At 41.1% G+C, this 12,465-nt stretch overlaps 1 protein-coding gene across 1 annotated transcript in view; it reads left to right on the top strand.

The window, feature by feature from the left end:
• MEGF10 (multiple EGF like domains 10) overlaps positions 1-12,465 on the top strand; it is a 79,029-nt gene that overhangs the window by 30,380 nt on the left and 36,184 nt on the right. Inside the window, exons 6-9 of the mRNA XM_017735498.1 lie at positions 5,355-5,512; positions 6,076-6,156; positions 8,001-8,137; positions 10,455-10,667. Coding sequence (XP_017590987.1) covers positions 5,355-5,512; positions 6,076-6,156; positions 8,001-8,137; positions 10,455-10,667 — 589 coding nt within the window. The remainder of the gene's footprint in view (positions 1-5,354; positions 5,513-6,075; positions 6,157-8,000; positions 8,138-10,454; positions 10,668-12,465) is intronic.

The raw sequence follows: 12,465 nt of genomic DNA on the forward strand, positions 1-12,465 counted from the left end.
TTACTTAGCTTAAATTCCAGTTGTGAGAATTATTATCTGTTTCCTATGCTGCAGGAATATCCTGAGGGAAGCAAATGCCATCCATTTAGATCTGCAGCTAACCAGATGGAAATAGCAGAGAGTAGTTTCAAGAATACTCTCTAAACTTTCCAGTAGGGATGATGTGAGTATAGATTACTGATAACATCCATATTTTTGTGGTTTTTGCTCAGTGAATCAATGGATTTCCCTTCTGTTGATCTTGGAAGTCATGCCTTGGGGCATGTCCAGGGATTAGCAATCTTGTTCGTAGTAACAAGACTGTCAGTGGAGTACTCCTTTGGATAAATCAAAGTTTTCTCAGTATTGGCCTTTTTTACTCACATTGGGTGATGTAAATGTGAAACTGATGGATGAAGGGCAGAGCATAAAGGTCATGAGAGCAAGGACAAGGTATTGGAGATCTGAGAATCAAAGAAGGGATGCAAAGGATGGCACAGAGATTTAGAGTTGCCCTCGATGTGACAAGGCAGGAAGGAAGGGAAAAGAGAGGGAAGAAGGAAGGAAGCAAAAGTAAAAAGGAAGGAAGGGAAGGAAAAGAAAAGGAAGGAAGGAAGGAAGGAAGGAAGGAAGGGAAGGAAAAGAAAGGGAAGGAAGGAAGGGAAGGAAAAGAAAAGGAAGGAAGGAAGGATGTCGAAGCTATGAGCATCTTCAGTTTGTTTTACATGCTGAAGCAAGGGAAATCACACTTCACTTACTAAAGGCTGTAGTTCCTTGTAACTTTCTTAAGAAACTATGCTGAGACTTTTGAGGGCAGAGAGATAGGAATATGTGTATTTGCCAGTGTTAGGTTATTTTAAATTTATACTTCACAATATTGCATTCTGAGGGAGGGAGTATTCACTCCCTGCTGTCTGTGGTAGGGAATTTTTTCAGTTTTTCTAAAAGACCATAAAAATACGTAAGCCTAATGAAGTGATAAGAATCTCCTCTGTTTTGAAGCAGTGGTATGTATTTCCAGGAACACACTGCAATGTGTTTTGTAGAAAGATGGGTAAGATAGACTAAAATCTCATTTAGTTGTCTTGGTACTGCATATGAGACACCTGCAAAAAACTGACAGCAAGAACAGTAAATCTTAGTTTTGCTGTAGTTCTTCTGCCTCCCCAATAACAAAAAAAGATCCTTAAAAATAGCATTGCAATAAACATTGTCTGGCTTGAGTATAAAGGTATAAGGGAAATTGTGGCATAGTTAAAAAGGTAGTTGCAAGTTAGAGTTTCTAAGGAGGTTTTTCTTCTGAACTGATCTTTGGCCTGATCTGATAGCCTTATTTTTTTTTCCTTATTGGCCAGCCTGTAGAGACGTGCAGAACTGTAGGTGATCCAGGTGGGTTTGTCAAGAATAAACTGGGACTTGTTTGCACTTCTCTTTTTGTTGCCCTTTAATGAAATCAACATTTTTAAAAAGCAAGAAAAAAACCTTACAAGCATGTGACCATATTTAGTTAAAAGTGTTTTTTGTTTATAACGAGCAATAAAGTAGTTGCCAAATTCTACACACATGTTCCAGATTGTTAGAAAAAAAATCATTAAAAAGAATAAATTAAGTATTGGGGTTCCCACCACCCCAGTTTGTAAATCACAAAAACCATTTGCATAAAACCACATTTAGCCCAGCACAATAACAATGTGCATTACAGTTATTTTAAAAGGAAATCATATGCTATACAACAGAACTTTACACCTTCAAAGATGCTACAAAAGGCCCCAAATTGGTACCAGTTTCCATCACAAGCTTCAGTTTCTTCTCCAAGGTGGTTTTCTTTCACCATTGAATCCTTGAGCTTCTCACTGTTTCTCAAGTCACTTGGCCCTCAGTGTCAGCAAGAATTTTTATCATGGTAGACCTGCATAGCCTTAGAGATTCTTACCATAGTGCTCATATTAAACAGAATTCCTGCAATGCAGTGCCCTTATTCCAGAGGTGAACTCCTGGTTTTGCTGAGCAGCCTTTGGAGAGCAAAGTTCTCCTTCCTGTGGCTGTGTCACTGTGTGATGTGCACAGGGCCTACTGTGGTGACAAAAAAGATATTCCCAGATGATAATGGAAATGGATAAAAGGATAAAAAATACAAGAAGATGTGGCGTTAATAACATGGTGTTAACAGTGGTGATTATGCATCTTTTGTGTTTTCCCCTACAGCATTAGGTGAAGGCAGAAAGGACACTGTGAATCTGCTGCAAAAGCCGACAGGGAGCCTAACTCACTCTTCTGTTTAAAACATAAAAACCTGAGGGTAAATGTAATGTGTGAAAGGCAAAGAAGGTGTGCTGTGTAAGACAGAACAGCAGTAGGCCAGTTCTGTACAATCAACACAGAGAATTAATGCTGGTTTACTGGCTGGGGTTTGCACCTCTGAGTGATTTAGACTTCGCAGGAGTGATTGCGGCTGAGAGGCACCATCCTTGTACTGAAATTCTGAGCATGGGGCTCTTGTCTCTGTGCATTGCTCCCCTTTCCCCTTTTGCTGAGAGAGATGATTTACAGCTCTGGATCTGTTCAGAAAATCAGTGTCTGAGGCTCTTGCGTGTGCCTGCCTGTGGTGTGTGCCCTGAGCATGTGTGCCTGTGACCTGGTGCAGCCAGCACAGCTATTCTCATTAAACTCCAGCTGACACTCTCTAACCTGACAGTCCTTAACTCCCAAGACTCTCCTATTCCACCAAATTAGCAGATGTGTGTGACTTCCAACACAACTTTCTCAGTCTTTGAATCCTAGAAAGCAGCAGAAATAGTCTGATATAATAATTGGTGAATTTAAGATCCAAAACTAATTAAAAGTAATCAAAACTTGCTACAGGAAACATTTCTACCCTTTGCCTTCTTCTTTTCTAATAGTAAACTGAGCATCAGTTTCTGACAAATCACTGTGATTTCCTATGCAGAATATTAGTGATGATCAGTCAGGGGACAAAGAGATGAAAGACCTGATTTATCTGTCTTGTTCAGTATTATTATTTATTCCCCTTAATCCTGCACATTTCTCCACAGTTCTCCCCATAAGTCAAAGGTGGATGGAAGGCTGGTGACAAAGCCTTGTGTGAAGGGGTTGGGGCAAAACTGCACCGTGGTGGGGCCACCGCTGTCCTGGTGGAATGTCATGAGAGATTGCAAAGTCAATATTTCTTATTCACCTGCTCATTGCCAGGAGAATGGTCTTGAGACTGGGAATCCTTTGCCAGCCATAGGATGTGTGTTTATTTTAATGATTTCCTGCAAACATAATGAGAAGGTCATGCCAGGAAACTAATTAATGGGTATGCACTGGGCAGTACATGCTCCCCAAGTGAGGCTGGGTGCTGGATGCAGTGGCAGATGCTTGGTAGGAGAAGTTTCTGGTCCCTGTGGCTCTCAGACTCGTTGCACTGGGTCTTCAGGAAGCTGCAGCAATGTTGTTGGCTGCACCAAATACCCCATTCCCAGCAGCTGGTGAAAGAACACAACCTATCACTCTCTCACTTTTCAACCAAGAATAAATCTTCTCTTGCCAGTCCCATCTTTGTAGCGAGGGCATGTTCTGGCTGCCTCCATCCTTGCCTGAGCTCTGCACTGAAACAGTTGTGGTGTGACAATCAGTCTGGATTCTCCTGTTTAGCAGACATGCCCAGACAGGGTTTTTTTTTGTTTGTTTGTTGGGGTTTTTTTAATTGATTTTTTAATTTATTACTTAATTTTTACATGAGGAACGGCAGAAATTGAAATTTTGCCAAAGGAAGAAGACTTTCAATTGAATCTGGACTAACGTGTTAATTAAAAAAATTAAAAAATAATAAATAAAAGTAGGGGTTTATGCTCACTCTTGACAGAACACGTGACTGTCTCAGACAGCTCGACAGACATAGATATATTTTTATATATCCCAAAATAGCTAGTTTCCTGACTGGTTGAGCATGAGGATTACACATTCTGCTCTATGCAGACATCGATAATGCTGAAAGTTATCATGTCAAAAGGCAGTTGGAGAGATGCAGTGTGCTGTAGGCAGCAGTGCACTACGAAACTGTTGTAGACCTGTTGTTTGTCCACAACAAACCATCTTTAAAGAGAGAGGCCAGTAATAGATGGGCAGTTGTTCTTACAGCCCAGCAGCATTGCTGGGTGTTTATAATACATAACACTGCTTTCTGTTGCTCTCCATTTTATTATGTGTAAGTACTCACAATATCTCCATTTATGGATGCATGTTCTAGTGACCTATCCTAGAAAAAAAAAAACCCTTAAGGAGTAGATTCTTGAAAAGACCCTAATTCCTTTTTTTTTTTTTTGTGTGTGTAGCCTGGGTGAACAGCTCTTACAGCTGAGTAATTCCTACCCTGAGGAGCATTCTTGAATTACTTTGCATTAGTCTAGGAAAGTGTGCCTGTTCTCTGCCTGGCTTTTTTGCCCCAGGAGAAGACTGGGAGAACAATGGTTGTCAGTCTTCAAGAGGAGAGCCTGGGCTCACAGTCGCCGCAATTGAAGCTTTCCCATTGTGCTGCTGTTATCAACAGAACATAAAAATAAAATCAGATCATTTGACCATATGATTAACACATTCCTGTTGAACTCCAGGTGACCTTAATCTTCTGGCTCTTTACAGGACTCCTGTGTTTCTTAGGATAAAATTTCTTCCTTAAGTTCTTCTTTTGATGCTGAAATACCCTCTGAATGGTTTGCTTATAGGGCTTTAATGGGATGCATTGGGGCAGACAAGAAAAGATGGATTTGAAATGATCGTAAAGACACTTTGGATAACCAAATTTGTAACATCCAGATTAAGTTTAAGCATATAATTGTTAATTTCCTATTGCTTGATGAGGTGCTTCTTGTGTTTTCTTTTGCCCTATCAGTATATTGCAAGATTGCAAAGGAAATCTTTGCAATTGCATGAACAAGGAGGAATTCTTTGAATTGTCCAAAATTGTAAGTCTACACCGAGCAAGCTTTGCAACTTCCTTGTGGGATTCAGACAGTTGTTGGTGGATTTAAACTACTTTTTTGTAAGTTAGCAAGAGTTCCCTCTGTAAAGGGAAGCTCATGGTTTGATGGTGGAGAGTCATAATGAAGAGTTTTGAGAACTAAGGGATTCAGGCTTGCATTTTTTTCTCAGCCTCATGTTTTGTAACACTGGCTTTTCTCAAGAAGAATCATTTGCATGAATTGCATAAATTAAGTCTGGCCTGCCTGCTACAATCCTTAAGGACCAAGGAGGAATACCTATTTCCATTTAATAACTTTTTTCTTCTTGTTGTACGATCAACACGCATCACCTCCCGTGCTGTAACATAAAAACTACTCTAAAACCGCTGCACTTCTCTCCCTCTGCCCGCCCAGCGTGCGACAGCGACCACTGGGGACCCCACTGCAGCAGCCGCTGCCAGTGCAAGAACGGGGCCCTGTGCAACCCCATCACCGGCGCCTGCCACTGCTCCGCGGGCTTCAAGGGCTGGCGCTGTGAGGAGCGCTGCGACCCCGGCTCCTACGGCAAAGACGGCGCCTTGTAAGCAGCGGCTGTGTCATTTTTTGGGGAGGGGGGGGTTACAAGTTTTGAAGAGTTGAGTAAGCGGGTTTGGGCAAACCCATGTTGCAGGGCATGTTCAGATGTGCAGCCAAGAGAAGAAGCCTTGACCCAGACCATTAAAAACGCACGAAAAGGAGCAGCAGGGGGTTCTTCGTGGCTGTCACGAAGGCAGTTTGGCCACAGGTTTGGAAAATGGCATTGGAACATGGAGTTGTTTGGCCTTGGTCATTCCAGAGCTGTGTCAGCAGCAGTGAATGAGTGCCAAACTGAGTATAAAGAAACGGCTTGGGAAGGAGTAATTCCTAGAATGCCAGGTCTGTTTCCTTAGATCTGTTGTGTGGATGCCACACACAACACTCGGTGTGCATCCCTCCGTGTGTCACACTGCTCTCTTCTCCATGCTTTTGGCTGGAAGAACTAATGATGGCAGCAGTAAAAGAGGTGTCTGGGGCCTGTGGTAACGAGTGTCTGTGCTGTCCCCACCCCCTGCACAGCTGTGAGGACCTGTGTCCCCCCGGGAAGCACGGCCCGCAGTGCGAGGAGAGGTGCCCGTGCCAGAATGGAGGAGTCTGTCACCACGTCACCGGGGAGTGCTCCTGCCCGCCGGGATGGATGGTAAAACACATGCTCTGAAATCCGCACAGCCCCCCCCAAAACTTCCATATTTGTACATTTCAACAGGAAAAAAAGGGTAGCAAACGAGGATAGCAAATGCGGTCTGCTTGTAGCCAGGAGTAATGAGAAACATATTTTAGCATAAGGGACTGAAATAAAATACTTGCAAAACCATCTGTTACTGAAAATGCTCCAGTTCTGCACTGCCTTTTTAACTGTGTCAGATTCTGGGAAGCAAAAGACATGAGTTGTGCTGTGACAAGGCAATATCCATTAGATCTTGCCTGGAAGTCATTGATTTCTCCACGTAAGTTGATATTATAGGGAGGTGATGCCATGGTATATATTAATAGTGGGATTTGTGCCCATTTTTGTATGTCCAGTATGCATGGAAAAAAACCCTAAACCTGTAGGTACTGTGTTCATTGTTGGTGAAGAGATGGGACATCAGATCTTTGACATTATCTTTAGGCTTCATCCCATTTTATCAGAGGATGGGGAAAGAAGACCTGACCTTGGAGCTGCAAATTGCCTTCCCTTGCTACCAGGCTGCCAACTCTTGAGTTGGCAGATAATGAAGTTGGATGGTGATCAAGGCCCAAATAAATTCTTTAAATACATTTGCTGATTATATTGATCATGAACATTTGATAATATTTTCTGTTTAAATGTTCATTTTGTGTGAAAATTCACATTTACTGATCATTTAATTACCTTATGATTATATTGTATTGACATAACCTGTGCCAGAGGTCAGTTTTTCGCCAACTAGAGAGCGTGGCTATAAAATACAATCTCTGTTTGTGAGTTTGAGTAGCACACCTGACTACCTAGCTTGGAATATGGCTATTTTTACTTTTTATTCCATTTCACACTAAAAGAGACAAAATTACTGGTCATAGAATACAAATGTTTGCATAAATTCTTGACTCCCTTTATCTGCCTAAACACAGCTACTAAAAAATGAGATAGCACATGAAGCAGTGAGGAAAATTTTATACTAGTAGGTGTGTTAACTAGTACATTACTTTTTAGACCTCTGACTAATTTTCCATTCCAACTAATTATTTAAGCGTAAGTTTTAATTTTAAAGTTTCAGTTCTGTGAAATACTACTTTGTCAGCATAACCTTTTTTTTGCTTTTCCTGTAAGGGAGGTTTAAAGTAGCCAGGTGCAAATGCTGCAGTCTTATATTAGATGAAATACCTGGATGTCTTTTGTCTGATGAAATGCCTGTAAATACCTTTTTCTTGAAATGGCTTCTTAAAAGCCTTAGGTTCTGATGTTTCCTTCACCACCCAGGTGTAATTAGTTCCAAGGATGTAAAAGGCAGTGCAGAAATTCAAAACCCATTGAAAGGAGCAATCATGCTACTTAAGCTTTTAGGACATGCTGCTTTAAGTGAAATTACAAACAGCTTTTTCATTCATCACAACAAAACCCCAACTTACCATAAAATAGAGTAATTGGGGCATTAGAGCAACTGCTGATTCCTACACCTCTATTCACTGGAGGGCATTCCTTTGTGCATTGATATATAGTACTCCTGGTAAATAAATTGGGAAGAGCTTGACATCAGTTAGTCTTAAATGTGTAAGTGTTTTCACAGGTGCTTAGGGAGAGTGTTTTTCATAAGCTTTTATTTCCAGCATGGAAATCCTAGAAGATTATTCCTCCAGTGCTGGAACATGCCCCACGTTTAAAGCTGGAGAAGGGTCTGGCATTTCCAAGATCAGCACTGGGCGAGTAATACGGGATCTCCTTGACCTTCCCTCATTTCTTCCTTGTCCATTCAAGCTGCAGTCCCAACTCTTAACACTAAGTTTTCTCCTCTGCGCTCACAGGGCATGGTCTGTGGTCAGCCTTGTCCTGAGGGTCGTTATGGGAAGAACTGCTCTCAGGAGTGCCAGTGCCACAACGGAGGGACCTGCGACTCAGCGACAGGTCACTGCCACTGCAGCCCGGGCTACACAGGGGAACGGTAAGGAAAACCCATTCCTGCCAGCCTGCTGAGCCTGGGGGGGCTCTGCTACAACAGGGAAACTTCAGAAGCTGGTAGAAAGAGCAATGAATGGATCTGTGATACGATTAAAAGTGCTGGTTTTGATGGTGAAATGTTTGCTGTGTCACTCAGCTGATGCTGGGTTCCAAGTTGCAAGTGTCCATGTGGAAGAACACTTCTGTGAAGGAACTGCTGGGTTTCAGTGTTTTCCTGCTGGGCCCTGAGCTCTGGCACTTCTTGTGTGGAGTGTCGTGCAGAGTGGTGCAGGCTGGGCTGTGGTGGAGGCGTGAGGAGGGAGGTTCAAGGGTTTGTGCAGATGTCTGGCACTCATAGCAGCAAGGGAGGCTCGTTCAATCCCTCTTCAAAGGGAGCAGGCTGGAGGGTTGTCTCCTAAAAATACTCCGCTCAAATGAAATGAAGCATTTCATTTTCTGATGACTAAAAGTCAGCTTTGGCAGATTGGAAAGATAGTAGAGTGAGACATCACCTTTGAAGGCAGTGGAAAGCGATGAAAGAACGTTTTCCTGCATGTATTTTAAGCAGCACACAACTCATTTTCTGGTGTCAGCAGCAGCCTAATCACTGGGGTCAGTCCAGAGGATCTCTGCCAGCAGCTGTGGGTATTGTAACCATATGCACTTCCCACACGAGTGTTCACAGGACATGGGGAGTGCTCTGCCAGACATAATGTGGAAAAAGACCTCGTGAAGAAGAGAAATAATTAGTCTAGAGCCATTTGCATGCCAAAGTTATATTTGTGTCTGTGAAGAAACAGTGCAGAAGGTGGTAGATGCATTTAGACAGACATGGACAGGGCTCCAGGGAAATTCAAGGGAGTAACCACACAAGTGTCTACACACTGCTCTACACTGGTGTTTCTAAAAGTAATTAAATTTTTCGTATTGCAATAACTTAAATCTGACTTTCATCTGAAATGCCGTACAGGCTGCCCCATTTTGATCAGATTTTGCAAATCTGAGCCTCCCTCTCTTCCCACAAAAGAGGCTGTATTTTCAATTCTTTTCATTTTTCAAGATAATTCCAAGGGCAGGAAGGAGTCAGAGGCAAGATTGTAGACCTGGTCCTTATTTCAAGTCAGAGAACTGTTACCAGCCATGTGTGGGCACTGTCTGAGGGTAGCCCATACACACCACCACCAAAGAGGTGGGTTTTACCAGTTAAAAAAAAATAAAATAAAATTTCAAGGTTAATTTTTTTCTAGTTTGGCTGGGATTCCTGGTTGTCACTTGAGGAAAATTCTTTCACAGCTTTATTTGTATAACTTCTTCAGGAATAATTGATACAGGGTAATTAGCTCTATTATTATGCTACACCTCAGGAGAGAAGAAGATTTAATTGGTGACTTCAGTTAGGACAGAGTTATGAATACCTTGAAACTTCTGGATATCAGTATCAGATTGAGAAAAATACTGCAGAAGCATGAAATGAACATGTATACCCATTTTAATTCTGTCAGAGGTCTCTGCTAATTTCTATTACATTTTGCAGTTCCTTGTATCCTGTGTCTTTGAAATTCTGTGTAGTGAACCACCAGTCATGCATAAAAACAAACTAAACCAAAAAGCCAAATTTATAAGCAAAACAGAAAAAGAACAAAAAAATAAATAAAAAGAAAGAAAACCATTAATAGTGTGCTATACTATCAAGTAGTATTTTTGCACAATCTCTAATTGGACTGGCATTCATAATTTAACAAATCCTTTGTAGAACACAGAAAAGACAAAGCTGGAAACATCAAACTCATAAGACATAGCCAAATGAAATTTCTATCCAGAAAATCATCAGTTAATGAGTTGCAAATTTTAGAAGCAGGATACTGAAATTTTATTTCTTAGTAGTCAAGCTAAAGATACAGATTGATCTTTAGGTTAAACAATGTCTTCCATGTATAGAAAATTAAGGAAGTTAATTTGGCTAAAGTGTCTGTCTTCTCACAGTCCATGAATGAGAGAGGAAAAGCTTGGTGAAGAAGTCTCTTAGGATATATTTTCCTTAAGCAGCAAGAGAAATCATTGTTACTTTCCCATGTGGGTTAAACTCAAGTGTTTACTGATTTCAGTTTTCATCTGTCAGAAAAATCAGATGAAAAGAAGGGGTTTGGGCTCCTGAATGTTTTTCCAAGTTACACAGATTTCCGCTCTATTTAAGTGGCATTTTCAACCAGTAGAAGACATGCCTCATAAACCATATTTCCTTTGAACCTCCAGAAGCTGTCTTTTATAGGAAATAAAGCAATTTTTTGTTTCTTTATTATTTGGGGTTTTTTTCCTGACAGGTGCCAGGATGAATGCCCAGTGGGGACCTACGGGCTGCATTGTGCAGAGACCTGCAAATGTGTGAATGGTGGGAAGTGCTACCACATCAGTGGTGCCTGTCTCTGTGAGCCAGGGTACACCGGTCAGCACTGTGAAACCAGGCTCTGCCCCGAGGGAATTTATGGCCTCAAGTGTGATAAAAAGTGTCCCTGCCACATGCCCAACACCTGGAGGTAGGCTTTACACCCTCTACCCTGTTTTTTCCTTTTTCTCAGTAGAGCACAGAAATCCAAATATAACCTGAAAAGGGATGTTTCCTGATTTTTCTAATACTTCCATGCAAGGTGAGGCAGCTAAAGACTTGCAAGTATTTGGTATTCTCTGAACACAACGAGAAAGAAAACACAAACCCAAAAGAGCGTTTGAATTTTTACTTGCAAGCATATTTGATCATAATATTCACTGCTGTGTTTGGTCTCTGACCCATGAAATAAATACTAAGACAAAGCGTGACTTTTATCTATGTTTGCCACCTGAGTAAATCATGGTCATAAAGTCATAAAGTCAGTACACATGGTCTCTCACATGTTCTGGTTTACTGTAGATGAGAAGCGACTGAATTGAAATCAATGGATGTGTAAAGTTTTCTGAGTTGGGTGTGAGAAGCTTGGGCATTTCTCTCTTTCAGTCTCTCTCTGTATATAAGAATTGCTGTAGGTGACTATTTTAGTACAAAATTTTAGAAGCCCACCTATTGTGAGTCTGGGTTTGAAACGTACATTTTTTGTCATTTAAGTGCTTTTTCTAGTGAGCAGGTAAAATCCAATCCCTGGAAATCAAATGAAAACAGTTTTCCCATTAGCTTAGCTTTTACACATCTCTCCTTATTTAGGCAGTAATGAGCCCTATTTTTTTAGTTTTTGTGGATTTTGCCAGCATTTGAGCATATTGTTGTGAAAATATAAAAGCTAGTTATTTGGAGACAAAGTTTCAGCTGTGAGGGAGGGATGTCAGATGTCAGTTGAGGCGAGACAGCATATTTATAGAACAATAGTGGACAGCTTTCTCTTGTTACAAAACAATTCTTCTGATTACATACTGTGGTCATTGTGCATTCATTTACACTTAATTGCATTACTAATAACAGTACCTTGGAGAAGGTTTGTGAGCACAATCTAAATTTTTGCTGTTGAAAGTAGCTGTGAGGGGGATTTACAGGAACTACTGGGTGTCACATGGAATGCTGCTGTACATTAATAAAAGATGCACTTTTCCTCATAGGTAAAATAAAAGCTTTTAGTCAGAATTTAGCAGTGATGTTAAATCCAGGGATGTGCATGGAAATAGCTTCTCTGTTAATTCTCTGTGAAAAATTATTTTGTGGGTTGTCAGAGTTGTTCAACTCATCTTTTGTTGACAAACTGTGACAATGAACTGAATTCTTTTCCCTTTCCAGGTATACACTTTTACAGTTGTGTACTTGTGCTTCTGCTCATCCCATTTGCCTGAAATACCTCGAAAAAAATACAGAGTTGCTTGGATGTAAAATCAAGCAATTTATTATATGGGCAGTGTGTTCAGGAATAAATGGCAACGTAATGCTGGGCCCTCCAGCTCTCAAATTAGGCTAGCAGACCAAGTACTGTTGTGTTATGAATTATACTTAGCTACTTCCCTGAAAATCTGTCTGCAGACTGTTGGCAGCAGCCTGGTTTGACAGGAATGTGTTGCACTGTATACCATTTCTAATATTACAGGGATTACTTCTGATTCATGTTCCACACAGCTGTTCCTTCATTTATACCACTGGAAGAGATGGCTCGTGGTCAAATCAGATCACAAATGTTCACGAGTAAACAACAGCATATGGCTGGTCTTTTTTTGGACATTTCCCCCCTTGTATAGACAAATCCAAAGGCACTCAAGAGCCCTGAAGGTGCAGGAGCATATTTACCAGAGCATCACGATGTGTGAGAAAAACAAGTATTTTCATTGCTTCACAATTGTGTTTTACGTATATGTAAGCTCCCT

The sequence above is a fragment of the Corvus brachyrhynchos genome, unplaced genomic scaffold, assembly GCF_000691975.1.
Source record: "Corvus brachyrhynchos isolate BGI_N302 unplaced genomic scaffold, ASM69197v1 scaffold325, whole genome shotgun sequence".
Classification (NCBI taxonomy): Eukaryota; Metazoa; Chordata; class Aves; order Passeriformes; family Corvidae; genus Corvus; species Corvus brachyrhynchos.